A 23042-nucleotide genomic window follows, 5' to 3' on the forward strand; every position below is an offset into this window, starting at 1 on the left:
TTGGCAACGAGATAAAACGAAATAAAACTTTAGAAATAAAAATAAAGAAATATGTATATAGGTATATACGTATGTATGAGTATGCGTGACTGCAATGTTTACATTATAGAGAATTGATTCTTTTTTCATCTTTTCCTTTTTTGTTTCTTTTTCTTTCTTTATCCACTTTAATTTCTTCACCATCGGAAAAAAAATCACTTTCGAAGGACGAACAATTTTTTCTTGTCTATAATTTCTCTCTTTTCTTTTTTAATTGCGTAATTCGTCATAAGGCCAGCTGGTATTTATCTTTTGCGTGAAAATTATTGTATTAAACAAAAAAAAAGAAAGAAAAAAAAATTGAAAAAGCGTTTGAAAATCGTCACAATCGTGCCATCTACATCGGGAGCTGAGAAATTCTCGAGAAATGGAAAGAGTGAAAGAGGGTGGGCGGGGGAGGAGCATATGTCGTGAATCACGAGGAAGATAGCATGCGTGGATTCTAATAAGTATATCCGTGGCATTCGTGTGTATGTAAGCGTGTACCGAAATGTCGAAGAACGCGTGAATGTAGGTTAGAGTGCGGTAGGGTAGCGAAGCCGCAGCGAGCGAGCAAACGAGCTGCTATGAGAACGAGCGAAAGAGGGTGGGAGAGAGGGAGAGAGAGAGAGGGAGAGGGAGAGAGAGAGAGAGAGAGAGAGAGGGATAGCGAACGCGAGCAGCTGACGCGGCGGAATCAATATTCCCACGTGTACTCCTATACGGTACATATGTATACGTATACATACATTCTCAAAGAATAAGTGCTACCTGTGTACGCATCTATCACGATGGGGGTCCCTCTTTTTCTGCGAAAAAACACATTGAAACGAACGCTGAACGTATCTTAAATTTCACTTCGTGACTTCATACTTTTTTTATTTCTTTTTCCTTTTTCTTTATTTTCTGTTTTTTTTTCTTTTTTTGTTTTCGCGAGATTAATATTTTAATATCGATGATCGTGGAACTTCGATCAAACGAATAATTTAAAAGTGGCCATACTCGAAAGGACTTGATTTTTTTCTTCTTTTCTTTTTTTATTTTATACGATTTTTTTGTAACTGCTTATTTTTTTTTTGCCTCTCAACGTCAAATGTACACCGTGAACGTAACAATGGAGAGATTGTATAGAAACAAAATGGGAAAAAAGAAATTCGCAGAGCGTAATAGAAAATTCGACATTTATTATCACAAATTATACATTTCAAAAGAAATATCTATAGTCGAAGGCGATAATGCTAACCCGTAAGATATCGACGTTTTTTCTCGATAAACTAACAAAATAATCTACTCTCGAAGCACGAAGAAACCTCGTTTAAATCGCTTTGATCTCTTCTGGCATCACCTAATCTTTTCTCTTTCCTGAATATTGCTACATTTTTTTCTTTCTTTTCTTTTTCTTGTCTGATATTTTTTCACCTTCAAAGAAACGCCATAATTAGGGTATTACAATATCGTAACGCGAAAGAATGCGATGTGTTGTTGCGCAAAAATTGAATCTAAATAATTGAATTTCTCAAAAAGAAAGAAAAAGGAGGAGAAGAAGAGAAAATGAGAAAGAGAAAGAGAAAAAGAAAAAGAAAAAGAAAAAGAAAAAAAAATATACGAAGTGCATGATCCAAGAGTACGAACCAATCAAGCGAGCTCCGTCGATCGTGGCGCGGGCGCGTATAGAGCTTTGCGATTGGTCGACGTGCGAGAAGGAGAGAAAAAGCAGGTTTCCGATTGGTCGACCGTTGGCGCCTAAGGCGGCTAGGTCACCAGGAATACACTCGGTCTCTCCTGATTTTCTTGTTTCACAATCAGACGATCACGGACCGCGAAGCGCGTCGTTGTCGTAGTGATCTATCAATGAATCATCTTCGGAGTGTTTTCCTAATCATTCATATGATACATTTATAAAGAATTATAAGTGTTTCTATCATTTCTTTCCCTCTATTTTCTTTTTTTTTTTCTATTGGGAAAGTTGAACGAAAACATTTCGAGAAAAAAAAGAAAAATATCGTGAGTCAAAGATGGAAGCGCCCAGAAGACGACTCGTCCGTCGCGATAAAAAACGAAGACCGCGAAAAGGATAGAGAGATAGAGAAAGAGAGACAGAGAGAGAGAGAGAGAGAGAGAGAGAGAGAGAGGTATAGAAAGAGATAGAAAGAGGAAGACGGCGCACACGCGGGCGGCTGCAATCAGGTGACGAGTCGCCGCACTTTCGGTTCACCCCTCTCTACTTCTTCCCTCCCTCGTATCTTTCTCCGTACCTCCGTATTAGCGACCTAGAAGAGAAAGAGAGAGGAGATACGAGACGAGAAAACGGGAGTCGTCGGCTGGAACTCGCGCGGCACGTTTCACATTTTTCTTTCTCTCTCTCTCTTTGTTTCTCTTTTCTTTCTCTTTTTCTTTACCTTTATCTTTATTTCTCTTTCTCTTTTTCTTTTTTTTTATCTCTTTTTCTGTGCGTCTCTCTCGGTAGATCGGCTCTCGTCTCTCTCTCTCTCTCTCTCTCTCTCTCTCTCTTTCTCTCTCATTACCATTATCGTCCGGTATTTTCTATCTCTCTCTTTCTCATATTCTCTTGTTTCCAAGCGCAGGCGAAAGAAAGAACGAGATACGCCTACCGCATTTCTTTCCTTTCTCTTCCTTGTCCTCCTCCACCTTCCCCTTCCTTTCCTCTCCTTTATCCTCCCTCTCTCTTGTCCTCCACCTCTTCCTCCTCCTCCTCCTCCTCCTCCTCCTCCTCCTCCTCCTCCTCCTCCTTTTCCGATTCGTCTCGGTTATCTCGTTCGTCGTCGCAGACGGAAAGTGGACGTCGTTCGGTTCTCTTCTCCTCCATCGACGAGGTTTCGAATTCTTTGAGAAGGAGTTCGTTGAAATAAGATAGAGGGAGAGAGAGAGAGAAAGGCAAAAAAAAAATAGTCAACACGTGTGCGAGAGACTCTTCGTTTTAAAGTGCATCGAGTCGCGAAGTCCTTCTTTTCTTACCGGCCATTTTTATTTTTTTCTCTCTCTCTCTCTCTCTCCCTCTTTTTTTCGTACGTCCTCTCCTCGGGCAAAGTGGCCGACCGAACGCGCATACTACTCGTCGTCGTCGGCGTTTTGTCAGAGACAACCCGCTAAAATTGGATACTCTTTGGTGCGAGGAGGTAGGACGTAGTAGTGCTGCTGCTGCTGCTGCTGCTGCTGGTGCTGCTGCTGCTGCTGCTGCTGTCTAGTGGTGGTGGTAGTGGTGCTGGTACTGGTACTGGTACTGGTACTGATACTGGTGTGGTGGAGGTGGTGGTGGTACTAGCGGTAGTGGTGGTAGTGGTAGCGGTAGTGGTAGTGGTAGTGGTAGTGGTAGTGGTCGTTGAGGAGGAGAGAGAGGTGGTGGAGGAGGAGGAGGGAAAGAGTGCCGTGCACGGTGTACTCGCAGCTGACCGAGACGACGAGCTGGACGATGCACCGCGACGGAAAGGCATCCTGGCCACGATAACGAAGGTACGACGAACTTTACGCACCGTCAATAAATATCTCGATTATTTTCGAGTATTCTTCAGGGATACGAAAGTAAACCTCGAGAAAAATTATCGTGGAGAAGATGGATAATAATAAATCGTCGTTGATCGTTCACCGGACTGATTTCTTCGTATTATTTTTCATTTTCTTATTTATCTATTTGTTTGTTTATTCTTTTTTTTTCTTGTTCTTTATTTAAAAATATATCGTGCACGTACAGTGGATTGTTTAAATGAAAAAACGGAGGAAAGAGGAGAATGCAACCAAGTCAGTGGATTGTTTAGGTGAAAAACGTAAGGAAAAAGAAAAATGACAGAAGTCTTTTTGAGTGAAGTTTGAGAACCTTATGACGTTTCTATTGTGTGTGCTAACATTTCTCGTTGATCTTCATTTAGTTAGTCGTTAACGTTCGGTGAGGTTGTCTCTCTCTCTCTCTCTCTCTCTCTTTTTTCTTTTTTTTTCTGTTCAATGTTTTGTGCGACAATATTGCGTTAAAAAGACACGATGCGTGACTTTATAATTAGTGTCTATATATAATGACGTAACTAGTGACGGAAATTCACAAAGGATGTTGTTGCCGTACAGAGAGAGAGAGAGAAAGAGAGAGAGAATGAGTGAGTGAGTGAAAAGGGGCGGGGGATTTCGTTTGGACGTGAAGCTCCTAACGAAGACATGATTTATGATTTTCTAATGAACTTTCTAATGAAAGCTTGAATTAAAAGAAGGAAGGGAAAAAAATTTCCTTCGTTTGATTTCATTGAAGATTTGTTTATTATTATTCTTTAATTTTTTCTTTTTTCTTCTTCGTTAAGAGAAAAATATGTGCATTAGGAGTAACCGTATGTAGCTTGATTACCATTTAAAATCGTAAGAGAGTCCTTCTTTAGGACGATCGTGAGAGATGTCATTGAGACATATCGAATTAGACAGAAGTTAGTTGAGTTTGTTGCTAAACTAATAACGCGTCCTGCATCTACAGTGGCAAACCATTCGTGGTTTTGTTCGACCACCATCGTTAGAGAAACGCTTTGAGTCTTGCTCTGCTGTTATACTCTATCGAGCTCTCCAAACCATATAGTTCTTTGTATACTAATTACTATGGTACTGATTGAACTATCTTTGTGACCACAAATTTATTTATTTTATGAATGTCCAATTGATTAGATCGTTTAGTAGAAATTAGTTAAATGAGATATTAATTAATGATTCAGATGAAAGTTTTCCATTAGATAAATATCTTTATCAAAATCTAATTGTAATACGTACATATGTAAATATCTCGTAGATACATATCCGACCGATAACTAATTAATTCGATTAAGTTGTACGAACGATCGTAAAAATTTTCTAGTAGAAAAATGTTTTCATAAGAATCAGATCGGTTTTAACGATCGATGTAGATACATATACGTTCTATATGTATTACTTGCAGATACGTTTGAATTTCGGATAATCGTTCTTTCGTTTTATCGACGTACCCACTAGTAGGTGCACATGACAATTCTATTTTCGATTTCGATGCCCGGTCAGAGATTCTTTTTATAGGCTATCGAACTTACGTCCGTCGATAATACGATTCTCAAATAGTTTCCGATCGGACAAAAGTCGAGTAGGAAAATGTAAGAAAATGATAGGGATGGCATCGGGGTGGGTTTGTTTAAGAAAGTTTAAGAAAAAAAGAAAAAGAAAAAAAAAATATGTGGCAAGGTAGAAAAAAAAATGTTCTCCTTGAGAAAACCTTGAACAATTTGTATTAAATCGTCGGTTTACCTATCTACTTTCTTCAAGGAATTTCAAGATTTCTCGTAATGTCTGCAAGAAATTCTTCAAGTTAGTGATATCCGAATACCATTTGAAATTCAACGTGGCGTGTTATGTCCGAGGAACGTTACTGTAGAAACCCGAAATAACGTGCTTCACAAATACACAGAGAAGAGAGATAGAGACGAACATATAGAGATCCCGAAGAGTATATCGCGAATCGAACAATATCGTCGTTGGCAAGCTAACACTGGCAGGTGTCACTTAATATATTATGGTACTTTCCATCCTCGACTATGGATAGCTCGATCGTTTATAATTTTTTTTCTATATCATTAACTCTCTCTATCCACCCTCACCACCACCCTCTCCAATCTATCTCGAAGGAAATTATTAGATCGAAATTTGTAGAGCAGAAAATACATAGGCTGTCTCATGTTTCTTTTGATATTACTGTACTCTTGAAAAATATTATTAAAATTTTATCCGAAAGAGAAAAAAAGAAAAGAAAAATAGTCCAACAATAAAACCTGCATCAGTAGTATTATATCCGATAAAAATATTATAGATTCGACTGTTGCTTTTCTAACATTTCGGATGTTTGTTGTTTTCTTTATTTTCTTTTTTGTTTTTTTTTTATTCGTAACGTAGGGTTAGTTTAGAGGTATCGATGTTTTCTTCGGTGAACTTAATTTCTTTCGGTGAGCATGTAATCTCGTTTGGCAGTACCTGTGTGCGAGCACGAGCAGAAACCTCATAGTTCCGGCGTGTTTCGTGAAATTACCTCGTCCGATGATATAAAAGAAGACACGTATGCATACTCATGGAATGATAATCGCTTAAGTTAGAGAAAATTAGAGTAGAGTTTTCATGAATTCAGAATTAGAAATTGTATACGCTCTTTCAGTTTCGTATATTTGTTGTTGCGTTCGAACATGTATGGTTTTTATTTATTTCTTTTTTCTTTGGTTTTTTTTTATATTTTTATTTTCATTTTTTTAATCTTCTCGTCTTCTTCTTCCTCTTTCCTTTCTCCAACGTTTTTAAATACATAAATTATAACTCGTCACGTACCACGTTACATTCGCATTTCCATATTTTCCACATTTCTCTCGTATTACGTGGAGTACATTTGAATAAGGTTTCAACTGTTTGAAAAGTAACACACACTATATATACATACATACATACATACATACATACATACATACATATATATATATAATCGTTAAAAATTAGAGAACAAGGAGATCTAGATCGCGTGGTATAGCAAAGCTCGCGTTTCTCGATCTTAGAAACGTGTTGCGAGGCACAACGGAACGGTCGCCGTGGTTGGAGACCTTAAATCCGTTAGTAGGTGAAAGAGCACATTGCGAGGAGGCAGAAAAGAGAGGAAGAAGAAGAAGAGAGAAAGAGAGAAGAGAAGTAGAAAGAGTAAGAGAACCCGAGTAATTCGATGTGACTCACACTCAGAGTATCCATGGCACAGAAACTCCATGACAGCCATTGTGATCGCGCCTTTCTTTCGAGACCTCGTCAGGGTTCACGATCTCGGACCAGTTTCTTTTTACTAGCTTTACCAGTTTTGTTTTATAAGCAACCGACAACGACGACGACGACGACGACGACGACGACGACGACGACGACGACGACGACGACGATGACGACGAGGAGGAGAAAGAGGAAGAGGTCGGTCGGTCCGTTGGGAAAATCTTCGATACGATCTAACTCTCGTTCAGCTTTGAACGTTAGCCTAACACCGTCAGAGTATATACCTGAGGAAAGGTCATTGATCCTTCCTTGGATAGACTTCGCTCGATCGCGCCTAGTTACTTTTCCTTCGTCTACCAACATAAATTTGTTTTCTCGGTCGGTCGGTCGGTCTGTCGTTCGGTCGGTAAAACAGTTAGTATTTAAATACTTAATATAATAGATAGATATTAATATAATAGATACATACGATGTTCCTTAACTGATATAAAATTTAATTCGAAATTTAAAGAATACTTTTATATTTTATCTTTATCGAGTAATTTCCTTTTTTCCAAGCGTGGAAATCGATCATCAACCGTTACGAGAGGACATTTTCATCGTACTAGAAATAATAAGATCCGGGTGGTAGAGCTCTCTCGGTGAGTTGCGAAAGGGAGAGAAAACCGGGCCGACTCCCGACCCTCCTTTGACCCAAATAACGTTCGGATCTGGATTGACGCGCTCGCGAAGGTTACTCCGACGCTGCTTTTCCTCCTCTGGAAAAACACTTCTTTTTTTCTCTCTCTTATTTTTCTTTTTTCTTTTTTGTTTTTCTTTTCTTTTTTTTTTCTTTCTCCAGACCGTCCTCCTCATTCTTCTCTTATTCTTCAAATCGATTCGATTCTACTCGAGTTCCAAGTTATTATCTGCTCACACTCGACCTATATATATATATATATATATATATATATATATATATATATGTGCATGTATGTATGTATATAAAAGAAAATAACGTTATCTAGCGACTTAATCGACCACTTTTCACATTGATACATTTAAGAAGAGTCTTGCACAGAAGTGGAAAGTGACATTACGACCTCTACGATTGTTGACGTTCCGCGTAGAACTTTGGCAATGATTGGTAGGAATTTTCTTCGAAATCACCTCGTAAATGTTCTCGTGGTCACGAACAGAGAGACCCACACTACTATCATGTCGCTTAACTCGAAAAGATTTATCCGGCGCGATACGAGAAAGAAAATTTATTGCACGCCGCTACTGCACACGCCGTGTATTATTATTAACCCTTTATACTCGACCCATTTTTCTTTTTTATTTATTTATTTATTATTATTTTTTTTTCTTTGTCAATAGGTAGTCATTCCCAATAATCGTCAGATGATATTTATCTAAATATGAAATCTACTTTGAAAAAAATTTAGTGATACCTTTTTTCTTTTTTTTTTTTTTAATCATTATTTATTTTTATTTATTTATTAAGAACACGTGTAAAGATCAATCTAACGGCATTACTTAAATTAATTCGTTGTTATTAGCACGACTATAAATAAATAATGTGTGTCAGTGATGCCTGGTAGTTGCAGTACAAAGAGTTATCTAAATAAATAACATTCTTACATAATACGTTAAAGGTAACGTAGCAGACAATGCCGACCTAATTCGTTTTATTCCAAACAAGCCACCTCATACGGTTTCGCAATGTGTTTTCTTCTTTCGTGTTCTCCATGACGAACCTGACCGTGAAAATAATTCACAGAGAAACCAGATTTTTCACAAGTCTTTCACATACGTGATCGTTCAAACTTGTTTGACGAGTCCAAACGAGCGGTTAGCGAAAAAATTCACTCGAAAATTCACTTCGACCGGTCCTTTCCTAATAACGATTCTAATAAGAAACGTTTCAAGCACATATGAATTACTTCTCACACGTAACTGTTTTTTTCTTCTTCTTTTTTTTTCTTGCTTTTCTCGAACATATGCGATTATGTAAAAATATTTGTTCATGATCGATAACGAAATAGGATGAACGATATTATTATTCGATGATCGAATAATTATTTTTTTCTTTTCTTCTTTATAAAATTTTTTTTTCCTTTTTACTTGAGCTGAAATGTTTGTAGAAAAATAAGAAGAAAGAAGAAAAAGGTCGTACTCGTCGTCCTGTTATTTCACCAAACTAATCTCTCGCGAACATCGTCGAAATCGTTCTCAAGGTATTATCCGTCTCAGTCCCGACTTTTTGCGATGATTCCGCTAGCCGTGAGAAAGTCAAACATCGGCCAGGAATACCTCCGAGACCTTTTCCGAAGAAGGGAGCTATAAAAGATGTTCTTTAAAATTGATCCTGACCTTCGTCTTTTCAAAGAGTACTTGGAAGATCCATAGATCTATAAAAATCGAAAGAACGATTTATCCATCTATATATTTATTTATATCGATTATTTAACATATAATCGTAATAATATCGTAATGTTTATCTTTTACAAGCTAAAATTTGTCCTTTTGTTAAATGTAAAAGAAATGTTAAAAGAAAGAAACGAATAAAAGAAAAAGAAATGAAGAATACGTCGTTTGGATTAGATAAATTTCTAATTCTCTTTCTCTGACCACGCGCGCGCGCGCGAGAAAGAAAGAGAGAGAGAGAGAGAGAGAGAGAGAGAGAGAGAGAGAGAGAGAGAGAGAGAGAGAGAGCCGAGAGCAAAGAATCGAAAGTTCGTTTTAACGATCGACGTTGACTTTTCACAAGAGGGCTACGCCTTAATGGAAAGCGCTCTCTCGATCATCACCGTGATTAGATCCTCGGAGGAAAGTGCACGCGATTAGATGGCTACTTCAAACGCGTGCCTGTCGTGACAAAAATGGAAATCGAGTTGCACGCCATGAAACGTACTTACATTTATGTACGACGATTTCTCTGGCTTCCGTTAAAATTCTTTTCAATAATTATATCGATTTTACTTTTACCCATTGTTACAAAATTTATTAATTTATCATACATTTACATGATTATTCATCGTTCGTCTATTCTGATCTTTATTTATTCATTAATTGATTTATTTATTTATTTTTTCCTTGTTTTTTTCTTTCTCTTCCTTTTCCGTTTAACATAAGCCGGAAGAGTTTCAAGGACGCTTGTTAAAAACTCACGCGATTATCGCACGCATTTTATTTATTCCCTTGTCAAACCGCAATAATCTTTAACGATAGCGAGTAGTCGAGCCATTCCGCTTTTTGATAAGGGCCCAACCTATTAGTTCTTTTTTTTTTTTTTTTTTTTTGATAAGGGCAATGATACGTGTAATAAAAACCTACGAAAGAGTTCCTATGGTTACATACTTACGATACGATCGATCGATAACCGTCAGGTATTATCGATTTTGACGAAATTAGACTCTTTTCTGTTTTCAATCTCTCGGCGTAAAAAAAGATATATAATATGCATGTTTATATATTATATATCCGTATGAATGGTACGTGCTTATGCACGTACGTTCGTTAACGTTAAAATATTGTAATTGTAACATTTATGAGTCAGAGATAATTACTGATTTTCTGTCTTCGCGACACTTTAATCGCCATCGTCTAATGACTCATTATAAAACGTTCAGACTGTTTTTTTTATTCGTTTATTACAAGATCATATATGTATCTATATATGAATATATATATGTGTATATATATATATATACTCTCTTACTTTTTTTTTTCCTCCATTCAAAAAAACAAGCTTCGAATATACTCTGTTCGTTATAAATATATTATATTGATAAAAAATTCATATTTGAAGTATATATATATAAAATACAAAAAATATGTATTAATTGACAACAATCGAATAAGTATATAATCTGAATTATTTTTAGTTACATTCAATAATTCTTTTTTTATATAATGAATATCATATAAGCAGCTTATATATATATGTGTATATATATATATATTGTTGAGTTCATTAATCGATTTTGTTTGATTCTTCCCGCTCTTTTACAAAGGAGGCAATTTCCGTTCACCGTCTACATTTCTATCTTTTTCTCCCCCCCCTCTCTCTTCCTTAAATGAGATACTCGTAGTACGATGCAATCGGTGTTTTCACTTTCACACGATTTCTAGAGACGAAGTTCATAGAGACGGATACGATACGGCTCGGATCCCTTTCATTATTTTTTCTTCTTTTTCTTTTCTTTTTTTCTTATTCTTTTCTTTTTTCCCTTGCCTCCATTCGTACCTCTTTCTCTTATCCTTTCCAGTTTTCAAACGAGTTACACAAATGGTTACGTAAATTCGTTCCTGCCAGTTAAAACATACGAATGAATATCTGTAAAAGTTGATTAGTTATAAATAAACGAATTGAATATGATCGAATTGATATATATATATATATATATATATATATATATATATATATAATCATATGTTCGTTTTGATCGTTTGTAATCTTGTAGATCATTTGAAGATTAAAAAAGAAGACGAAATGAAATGTTTAGAATATGGTTGTGATTTTGATAGTTTCTTGATTCATAGGAACAGAGAGAGAGAGTGAGAGAGTGAAAGAGAGAGAGAGAGAGAGAGAGAGAAAGAGAGAGAGAGAGAGAAGGATAGATTGAGGAAGTAATAATTAGAACGATCATTTGATTCGAGGTAAATCCCAGTACATATTGCACTCTCCCGAGTAATTTCGAATAACGGTAATTAAAGTTACATCTTTCGAATCACTCGTATAATCAATTCGTATGCTTTATATTTCTCTCTTCTTTTATCTTTTATATGTACAAACGTTTGAATACAACCAATTCCATAAGGGATAAATCCCCTGTTTCATGTTTTGTTAATTAATAAATTCATCGTATGACAAATAATATCGTACGAATAAATAATTGTACATTAACTGTTTTCAAAATATTTAAACGCATCGAGGATTAAAGTTGAAAATTATACAGTTTACCTGAAATTATTACTAACTTTATACAAACATTATAGAACTATTATTGATTTTATTGTTCTTATTGACTTTATTTATTACCGTATTATTATTAGTATTTTTGAATATTATACTGTAATAATAGAATTATTATTATCAGTATATTTTGTCGCGTTTATTTATTAATACTTTTAGATACTATACTACATAATTGTAGAAATTATCATTTTTCTTTTTTTCAATTTCTCTGCTCTAATAAGAGAATTATTATCATTAGTATTTATTTATTATTGCATAATTAGTATTTTTTATCGATATTGTTTATTATCCAATTAACAAGTCCGATCATAAAACAAATTTACAAAAAAAAAAAAAGAGAGAAAGAAAAAGAAATGTTGCAAGTCATTGAAAATATGAAATTGTTGCAATTATTTGAATCGTTATATTGTACTGTTATTATAACAGTATAGATGTTCTTTTATCTTCCGAAGTAATTATTCTTTTTCGAAGATTTGCGAATTAGCAAGACCGTTAGACGAAGGAGAGCGTCTATTTTCGTATGCGGTGCGTTGTCGGTCGATAGAAACGGGCTAGATCCAATTACAGGCTCGTTTATGCGACCGAGAGAATATCACTTCGTCCCCTCACATATATACTTGAACACACACACACACACAAATGCACACACACGTGCAAAGAGACAGACACGGACACGCATTTACCGCAACGTCGCCACGAGAGGACGTTTTGCAAAGCTATGCGCGCTTGCAGCGAGGCGCAGCTTCGTTGCATAATTTAGAGACGTTCTCGTCGACCATCTCTCTCTCTCTCTCTCTCTCTCTCTCTCTCTCTCTCTTTCTCTCTCCCTCTCTCTCTCTCTCTTTCACTGACTCACTCACTCTCTCCCTCCCTATCTATCTATCTATTTATCTATCTTTCATCCTCCCTCATCCCTCTTTCTATCCTTGTCTTCCGAGTTAAAAAGAGAAAGCTCGTCGATTCATAAACACGCTCGTTCGAATTTCTTCTAATATTCTCTTCCTTTTTCTTCCTTTATATATACATATATATTAATTTATTTTCCGGAGATATTGATCAAAATTTGTCTCTCTTCTTCTCCCTCGATCTTTCTAATTTAAATCTAATTCCATTATTGTTAATTATTGTCTTGATGCTAATAGGCTCGTTTTAAATTTTCTCATAAATTTTTATTTGGATTTACGAATTTAAAACGAATTAAACCGTGCGTGCACTTGTTAGTACCGCGCATTCTCCCTTATGTTTGATAATAGAAGAAAAAGAGAAAGATTTAATAAAAAAGAAAGAAAGAAAGGAAAAGAACGACAGAAGAAAAGCAAAATGGAACGAGATATAATATTCACGATCGTAGGAGAATACGAACGTTTGGGCCGTGCGTTTGGCTCTTTAAAATAGCTTTTAACGTGGAAACTTATGTAAACGAGGAGCGCCAGTGTATCTTGGAAAAGCCATCCACGGCTCGTTAGATGAGTAACATTTAGTAATGGTCTTTACTCGCGAGTGGGTGTGTACTCGCTGAAATCTTAGCGGATCGATCCGGTAGGTTACTCCTTGCGTACTTTACGGCAACACGTTAAAAGATATTGTATATCTTTCCTTTCCATCTAACAAGCACGTTCTCCTAACCTATGTCTACATGCATTAATATATATTACACACACATATTTATACATATATATATTATATATGTATATATACATGTATGTATGTATGTGTGTATATAAAATACATTATATATACATATATATGTATATATGTATTCTTTCTGTGTATATACATTCGTAGATGGATAATACGTATGAGCTTACGAACGTGTATATACATTCTTACATATTATTTACGTATACACTACATGCATACGTATGTTTATGCATGTGTGCGAGCGAGAATATGTTCACGTGGGCGTATTCGCGCGTTTCAGGTGAAAGCGAACGTTCTGAGCGTATTTTTCTTCTCTCGGGATATTATTTCGGCTCATTGTCGGTATGGGTTTCTTACGTATCGCGACGAGTGTTTTTCTTTCCTCACGCTCCTCGAAATTCTCACTACTCGCTCGTTCTCTCTCTCTCTCTTCCTCTTATTTTTCACGATTTTCTACTACTCCTACTACTTCTGCCTCTTTTTTTCTTTTTTTTAACTTCCTCTTCTTCTTTCTTCTCTACCACTTTTAGCCCGAAAGAACAATAAAAAAAGAAAAAGAAAAAACCAAACAACCACCATTATTCTCCTCTCGCGTTAGGAAAACGAGACGGTTGTTGAGAAGACGACGATGACGACAACGACAACGTGAAAAGGAACAGCTTTCGAACTTTTTTGCGATACATAAATTCTTCTTTTTTTCTATTATCATTATTACTACGTTTTCTATCTTCTTCTTCTTCTCCTTCTTCTTCATCATCGCTTTTCTCTTTCTTCGCCAAACTTTCACCTCTTCTCGACGTTATTCCGCGTGATTTGTTTTTGAGAATTGCTCATTAATTTCTTTTTCTTCTTTTGTTCTTCTTCCCTCTCTCTCTCTCTCTCTTTTTTTTTAATACTATCGTATTTCTAGTCTAGATATACTTAGAAAGAGAGAGAGAAAAAGAGAGAAAGAAAAAAAGAAGAAAGGTGATAAGAGAAAACTAGTTTCGATTGGTACCAGAGATGTTGATTCGTTAAAAGGATCGTAAACGTATCGATGGGAGACGACGATCGATAATCGAAAGGTGATGAAAGAAGGGTAGTAGAATGTAGTAGAGAGGGAAGGACAGGGGGTGGGTGCAACGGTTGTTGGAGAATCGAATCGAGTCGTTAAAAGTCCGAGACTCTTTCATTTCTCTGCGGCCGGCTTCGTGGTTTGACAAGCCGGCGAAATCACTTCCGAGCCGGAAACGACGATTCTCTCACGGCTGTTTTTATCAGATATGGCTTCAAAGAGAGAGAGAAAGAGAGAGAAAGAGAGAGAAAGAAGAAAGAAAGAAAGAAATGAAAGCCAACGCGAGAGCGAACGCCTGAATCGGTCCGTCGGTTGGTCGGGCAGAAAAAATAATAGCGAGCGGGGATCGAGAGGGTGCCGTTAGAGGAAGAGGAAAGTCGAGTGATTACTCGCATCGATGCCCCTTCCGTTTTTCTATTTCGCCTCGTTCACCATTTTCTCTCTTGCTTTTTTTCCTTCTTCTTTTTATTTATTTACTTAAAAATTTTATTTATTTACTTTTTCTTGTTCTTTTCTTTTTTCTTCTTTCTCTCTATCCGTTCGTAAGTTTTTTTTTTAACTGAGCAATTTCGCTAAATCGTGATATTTCTTTTATATATATATATATATGTATGTATGTGAGCATGTATGTATGTATAGTTTAGGTCATCGTAGACGTCTTTGTAGTCGAAATTAATTTCCGATTAATTAAGATCCACGATCGAAATTAATTAAGGTCAATTAAATTCGAGAATCGTTTGACGTTGGTATCTCGCTTATGTATGAACTAACAACGTTCCTCATGTTTCCGAGTTTCACCGTGTGTGACGAGACGGGGCTTTGCTTGTGCTACTGTTTAGCCTCGGTCTTGTGAGATTTAGAGCACAACGTTCTGAACAGGACGCAGAATCAGAGATTCGGTGAGACCCAAAGAGACTAAGAGGAGATAGATCGAAAGAGAAAGAGACAGACAAATAGACAGACAGACAGACAGACAGACAGAGAGAGAGAGAGAGAGAGAGAGAAACAGAGATAGAGATAGAGATAGATAGAAAGATAGGAGATGCATGCTGTGCTCACTGGTCCGAAACCTTTGGGCCAAGGACCCAGATGAGTATAAATGTACTTTGAGGTTAACTGGTATCCCCGTTGATACGGTTAAATAAAAGATTACTTAATCCTTATCGTCATTCGAGCGTGTTAGAAACGATTCGATGATCTTGTTACTCCATAGGGAAAATTACATTTTACAATATCTATTCGATTGCGATCGAAAAATCGTAAGTGAAAGCGTAACGTGATAGATAACGTTCTAGTGGTTCTCTTCTATTTTATTATCTTTATGTGAAAATAAAGAGGTAATAGATAATTTATAAGGATAAATCGTTCCAATTGACAATATTAATCTTCTATTCGTTTGAAAAATACATACGTATATCTGTTACATCATGTTTGTCCGACATATCGAAAGATATCTTTTCAACAAGTCCCATAATTTTTATATTTTTATAAGATGGTTCTTTATTATCAAAAATGTTTATGAACGTTACGGAGATATCGAAATTCAAAAAACCCTATATAAAAAAAAAGAAAAAGAGAAAAATTAGAAACGCAGCTAGCAGGATTACTTGCGTAGATTTCATTGCAATTTCAGTTGTGCGTTATGTTTTATTTATCACACATGTAATTAACATTTATGATTAATTATTATAAAACTCGTAGTAGCTTCTTCCAGCTGATTTAAAATTCAGCTTATATGATTCATTGAGAAAGGTGTATAAGATCATTTTTAATGCATCTCTCTCTCTCTCTCTCTCTCTTTCTCTCTCTCGTGTAGCTTTTCTTCGCGCTTCAACCCTTTTTAACTGATCCCTTTCACACGACGTCCTTACTTCAGTCTTCTTCCTTCTACCCTTCTTCCTCTACGTAATAGTTTATTACGTAACGAATGTCGACGAGTAGCGAAGCCCTAGGAAGAAAAGGTTCACCAACGAAGTTGTATGTGTGTGTGTATGTGTGTATTACTTACATGTACATACATTTGAGCGAGACAAAGAAGGAAGACCAAAGATATAGCCGATATAATTCCTTCCTTCTTTGTCCAGCGAATATGCACGTTGCGATCTTTGTCACGTCCTTGGATTTTATTTATGTAAGAAACCATGTTGTAACAGTTAAAACGCGAAACAAGTTTCTTGTTACTTTCCCCACAGTCGGCGAAGTCTCATTGTAGTAGTGCTTTTTGTTCGAATAAAAGGAAAAAGAAGAAAAAAGAAAAGAAGAAAAGGTAACAAAAAATGTCGACGCGAAAAGACTCGTAAAGGTCAATTAGAGGGTAGTTGATTTATTTGGTTGCGAGGGTTAATTTTTTCCTTCTTTTGCTACCACGAATTCGATAAATGTGTTTGCCTGTGCTAATACTGGATTTTTTTCCTTGTCTCTCTTTTTTGTCTTTTATTTTCACTTCTTTTAATTTCTTCTTATTTTTTTCTTTCGTCGTTTCGTTCTTATACCTCACACACGATCGACGGTGTTTTGCGAATAAGTTTTTTTAAATAACTTTTTTTGTACGACTTTTTGTTTTACTAGATAGAACAAAAGTTCCTAGGCGAGTAAAAAGATCTTCAAGTAATTCCAAAGATTGCTCACTCTTTTTTCATATCGTTTAGACTGATCTTTATTTTTCAAATAGTAAAAAAAAAGTTTTGCAATCTGTTAAAGGAAAAAAAGAAAAATTACTCTGAAAATTATCGAGAACACAGAGTAATTGAATTTTAAGATCACCTAAGGACCTAAGGACTTTTGGCCTACCCTATAAATACTGTCTATGTTTCTCGCATATGAATTGAGTCGTTTTTCTATTAACGATGAAAAAGAAAATGGCAATTTTTTTTTTTTTTTTACTGAACAATCAATAAATGAACTCTCCTTTTGACATTAATAAAGAAGAAACAATTACCTCTGAAGAAGAAAAAAAAATTGTCAAGTATGTAATTTTCTTCGAAATAAGGATCGAGGAGCTCGATATTTATCTTTTTATGTCGATTACTATCTGGAGATCAGCGCTTGGTAATCATAACTGTACTCATGCACGTAGAGCGCAACGAGGAAGAACAGGAGTGAGGAGAGGTGAAAGAAAAGAAGAAAGAAAGGAAGACAGAGAAAGAGAGAGATACCGTAAGCGTTAATTGTGAGATCCTTAATGCCACAAACAAGTAGGCTGGCACGTGCGATTTAACTCTCGTGTTGAAGAGCGTGTCGTATCCTCTTTTCTTTCTTTTTTTTTTTTTTTGATTTTTCTTCCTCTATGGATTATATAAAATTTTCATCGTTGAATCTTTTATTAAAAAAAAAAAAAAAAAAAAACAAACAAACAAACAAAAAAGAAGAAAGAAACGAACAAGAAGTAGATAAAATAAAATAAAAAAATAAGAAAAGAAGGGTACGAGAAAAAATAAGATCTCTCTCTCTCTTCCATTTTTTGTCTTCCTACAATTTGCTCCTCTTCAATAAAAAAAATTTCTATCGACGATTTTTCAGGAACACACGTTAATGGACGATGTCTTTGTGCGACATCGCACAGTGATCGATTTAGCAAGCATGATTAATCTCCTTTCGCGGCTGACGTCACTTCATTACCGCACGAACCTTCTTCCTTGCCCGATTAAATAGAGTCACCAATATATAGACCGACACGTATACACGCATACGTGTGTAGTCCTGTATCGATTCGTAAAGGGACATTTAATCTCATGCTCTTCGATGTCTCCTCATACGGAATATATACGAAGATGAAGAGAAGAAAGGGATGAAGGAGAGGAGGGAGTCTTTTCTTTCGTTATTGCGTCTCTCGGAGTGACTTGTTCTTCGATAAAAATGGAGCAAAATTTAAAGAGATAGATAGAAAGAGACTTTTCTTATCACTAATTTTTTTCTTTTTCCATTATTCAACCCTCATCTTTTCTTTTCCATTTTCCTTCTTTTTCGTCTTTTTTTCTTTTTATCCCATTTTTGTTCCTTTTATTCGTGACAAAGTCTGAGGATTAATTGTTCTCGGTGAGACACGAATGACTCTCTTTGCCATAGAAACGAGAAAGAGAGAGAGAGAGAGAGAGAAAGAAAGATTAACATTCTAAGGCTTCCAAGATTACTTCAAAATGACCTTGTAAAAATTTATATTGTGATCAAAGAATCGACGCGACACATACGAATTACAAAAAAGGATATAAAAATAAAAAATAAAAAATAAATTAAATAAAAAAAAGAAAGAAGAGAGAGAGAGAGAGAGAGAAAATGAAAAGAAAATAAAAATAAAATCCCCTATGAAACCGTAAAACATTTTTCCCTTCCTTTTTATATTTTATTTTACGTTCGTAAAAGATCGAGTGGTCAAGGTAAAGAGAAAAGGATAGGTTAAACGAACGTTATTACATTCTAACGATTGCGACCAACGCGTTCTCTTAATTTCCTTTAACGGATCGAATAAAAATATGTACGTGCCTATATATATATATGTATGTATGTATGTATGTGTATATATATATATATATATATATATATATATATATATATATTATACGTATATACATAAATGCACGTAGATACATATATACATAGAATATCGTTCGTATGTAACTCCTTCCTTATCTTACAATAATGTTATATAGACAAGGTAATGAAATGCTTTCGAAATGGCGCGATGGACAACGAATCGCGATACGCATGCTGCTTTCCTCTCCCTCTACTTCTCTCTCTCTTTTTGCAAGACCTAATTTCCATTTTGCCGTATATGGTCGAGGACACGATGTGCGCTAGCGAACGAACAATAAATTTGAAACATATTTTTCCTCAAGACATACACACGCAAACACATACAAAATGGCTAAATTTAAATAATTATATATTGTGTGTGTGTGTGTGTGTGTGTGTGTGTGTATGTATGTATGTATGTATGTATAATTAATATTTAAACGTTTTTATTTATTTTTAAACCAAAACTATGATCGCATCACGCGAAATAAACGTTGAAACTTTTTTATCAACAACCAAATTACATCACACATTGTGTTAATTATTGTGTTATTACTTCTCGTTGAAGCTGTAATCAAATTAATATAGAACGAATTATGAATGAATAGTACATCAAGTTTTATTGTCATGAAAATATTGATATGTATATAATAAGTGCATTTAGAATTCTTAATCCATTGTTAGAGGTTACGATAATTCTTGTTTCGGGCACGTGCATTTTTTCTTGATTTCTTTTAAGATAACAATTATTTATTAATATATATATATATATATATATATATATATACATATATATATATATGTATATATATATATATATATATATATGAAAAATTTGCACGTAAATTTTTTATTGCACGTATTTTACAATAATCATATATCAACCCCCAAAACAGAAAATGTTCATTTCGATTTATTTGATCGGTATTTGTATCAATTAAGGATGAGTATATTGTAAAATAAATAATCGATATATATGAATATTTTAATTAATATAAATAATTAAGTATCAGGATTGCGTAAATTATATTATAAGTATACTAATTGCATTTATTTTATATACTTATCCGTTTAAAAATACTGATTAAATAGATGATTTGATCAGAACTTTAACGATCGTGCTAATACATGGAAAATTTTGTTGAGATGACTATAGTTATCTTTGGTATACAACGAGCGTTAAACGTTCAATGACTACAATCATTATTTTTAGCGATACACCGAACGTTAAACGTTGAATGACTACATTCATTTCCAATAAGAAAAAATTTAAGAATCGCAGAATGAGAAGGATCTCGAAAAGTATTTCTAATTTGATTAGAAACAGACAACATGTGAAAGTTATAGATAGTATTCTTCAATCAATCTCGAAAGCTCGATCGGGTAAATCTTCGCGATGAAACCTATTCGCTCATCTTCGTAATTGCGTAAGACTGATTCATAGGATGACAACATAAAATGACCTCGAAACTGCCAGGAGAGTCTTGTTAGACAAAACGATTGTATGCAATAGAATACGCAGGTGTAATTCCGTTCTAAAATAAAATATCTTTGTTTAATTAGTTTCATCGTTACAGACGTTCGAGCATTAATATAATGTGTAATTTCAAGTTAATTGCAAGAGCAAGAAACTTTCTTTCATTTTCTATCGTTTTTCGAATAGAAAAAGAAAAATTTATTATATAAAGAATTGTTTTTATTGCTTTTCTTCGGGTGATTTTTTATCGTTTTCTCTCTTTTTCTTTTTCCTTTTTTTCTTTTTTCTTAGTAAAATTATTCTTGGCAAATTCATTTTAATTTTATTAACCCTTTATAACGGCATATAACTTTGATGACGCAGGACTGTGTGACCCTTCTCCTTTTTTTAAATCTTCGCTCCGCAAGATCACTCATTAATTAATACTATAAATTTTTTATGTTTCGTAAATGTAATTAATATTTAGTATATTATACTAATTTAATGTAGTATATATAATATAATGTAATATATTATATTATATCGCTAATATAATATAGTATACTTTAATATAATGCAATATATTATATTATATCAATACTTGTTCTATTATACTAAATATAAAAATTGCAATACAAGTATATAATATTAAAACTATTTTACATTATATAATTCTTCTCGTAATATAATAAAAAAAGACATTAAATCATCCCTGGTTGATATCTTTTATATTTGGTATTTTTTACAAGTTATACTTTCAAAAAAAAATCGATTTCGAAAAAAAAACAAGAACGAAAAATACGATTTTTTTTACATGTACTTGTAAATATTGCGATAATAGTCGATACTTGGAGCTCAGTGTCAATGTATATGAGGATAAGTTTCTTCGGTAATTATCGTAAGAGGCACTTAACGTAGCACTCCCACGTTGTCTTTTTTCTTTCTTTCTTTTTTCTTTTTTGTCTTTTTCTTTTTCTTTAAAGGCCGAGGCCCTCCATTACTCATGACGAGTAATACGCAACTTCATTTTCGAAGGCACCGCTCGCTCGTGTAGTCTCGACCGATTCGACGCGTGTAACGCATATCGCGTAATGTCTTACGTCGCTTTAAAATCTAATCTCGATTTCGTTTTTTACTTTTTTCCTTCTCGAACAATGCCGCAAAATTTCAACTGCTTCAGATTCTTCGATCGGACTGATAAAAACTTCGAGCAGAAAGAACGTGTTCCAGAACAACGGATCGATAATCATTTATCCAACACTTATAGTTAGTAACGAGTTAAATAATTTTGAGGATGTCTTTTTTTTTCTTTTTTAATCATTTTAACACAATCACAAATGATTTTTGCAGAGACCCGATCGATCATGCTCTATTTTTATTAATTAAATTAATCGTAATTACAAATCTTTATTAAAATAGACGATCGTTTCGAAGACCTTCTTTCATGACATTAATAAATAATTTTTATTCTTTTAATTTCTTTTTCTTGATATTTATATATAATTTTAATATAATTAAAAATGATTTTTTATATAGTTATAAAAACAAACGACTGACTGTAATTAACAATTGTTATTAGAATAAAACGTAATTATTTCATTGCATCACGACGTTAATAAAATATTTATATCTTTGTTTCTTTTTTTTATAATTTTAATATAGTTAAAAATGTTCTTTTTTTTTCTTTTCCTTCATATAAAGAGGAAAATTATTTCGAGGTCATCGTAGCATGACGGTAATATTATTTGAAAAATAAACGATTACTTTCGTGGGATTTTCCGATATAGGGCAAGCTCTGATCGTCGTTCATGTAAACAATAATAAACGATCGACGTGGATCCGCGATATCTTGACAGATCGACAACAATTCAGTTGATCTTGGTACTCCTTCAAGTATAGACATAAATTTCTCGTTCTAACAACAAGTGAAAGATCGCTACAATTCTAAGGCAATTAATTTTCCATAATATTACACGTTACATTAGACTCGACTGTAAGGATTTATAAGACAAACCTGTTCAATTACTCACGAATGTTAAATAATATTTGATATCGGTTCTCTATCACGTTTCTAACAGCAACTTCATTCTTATATTTAACTTTCCTACGTTTTATTTAAATTTTCCGAAATGACGTCTTATTAGATTTTAGAAACGACTAAGAAAAGCCTCTACATTTATCGTATTACAGACATTTAAATAAATAATGACCATTGTTAATACTTTTATGATAATGCTGTACGTAGAGAAAATAGGTCGAAATTAAAAAAAAAGAAAAAAGAGAACAACGATAAAAAATGAAATAATAAATAATAATAAGAAGGGGCGTTCATTCGATAAGTACATTATTATAATTGTGAATATAATTTTTATTTTATAAAAATGATATAAGAAATTTATATAGTTTTCTTTTATAAACCGACATTTTAAAAAATTGTTTTAGGGGTGTTGGAGATGGCTGCCACGGAGAGTACTATTCGATTTAGCGGGCACACGTTGGATAAAGCTACCAAGGCCAAGGTAAGAAGAAAATCTCTTGAAAAATCTGGGCCACTTTTTCTCTCTTTCTCTTTCTCTCTTCCTTCTCTAACAAATCGTATTTTATCTCTTCTTTATTTCTCTCTCTCTCTCTCTCTCTCTCTCTCTCTCTCTCTGCCTTTC

At 34.4% G+C, this 23042-nt stretch overlaps 1 protein-coding gene and 1 long non-coding RNA gene across 8 annotated transcripts in view; one reads left to right on the top strand and one right to left on the bottom strand.

Moving 5' to 3' along the window:
• LOC127072530 (serine/threonine-protein kinase tricornered) overlaps positions 1 to 23042 on the top strand; it is a 94544-nt gene that overhangs the window by 67710 nt on the left and 3792 nt on the right. For 4 of the 7 annotated variants that reach the window (XM_051012992.1, XM_051012993.1, XM_051012988.1 and 1 more), the window contains one exon: positions 22825 to 22901. In XM_051012992.1, the coding sequence (XP_050868949.1) occupies positions 22825 to 22901 (77 nt within the window). Of the gene's footprint in view, positions 1 to 3232; positions 3490 to 3721; positions 3801 to 21521; positions 21649 to 22824; positions 22902 to 23042 lie in introns of those variants that run through there. The other 3 variants (XM_051012995.1, XM_051012994.1, XM_051012990.1) reach the window with 3 other exon arrangements.
• On the bottom strand, positions 2748 to 3228 carry LOC127072549 (uncharacterized). The gene is made up of 2 exons (XR_007785522.1): positions 2995 to 3228; positions 2748 to 2862 (listed from the first exon to the last, which is right to left on the bottom strand). It is a non-coding gene; the product is annotated as an uncharacterized LOC127072549 (long non-coding RNA).

This window comes from Vespula vulgaris, chromosome 2 (genome assembly GCF_905475345.1).
Source record: "Vespula vulgaris chromosome 2, iyVesVulg1.1, whole genome shotgun sequence".
Lineage (NCBI taxonomy): Eukaryota > Metazoa > Arthropoda > Insecta > Hymenoptera > Vespidae > Vespula > Vespula vulgaris.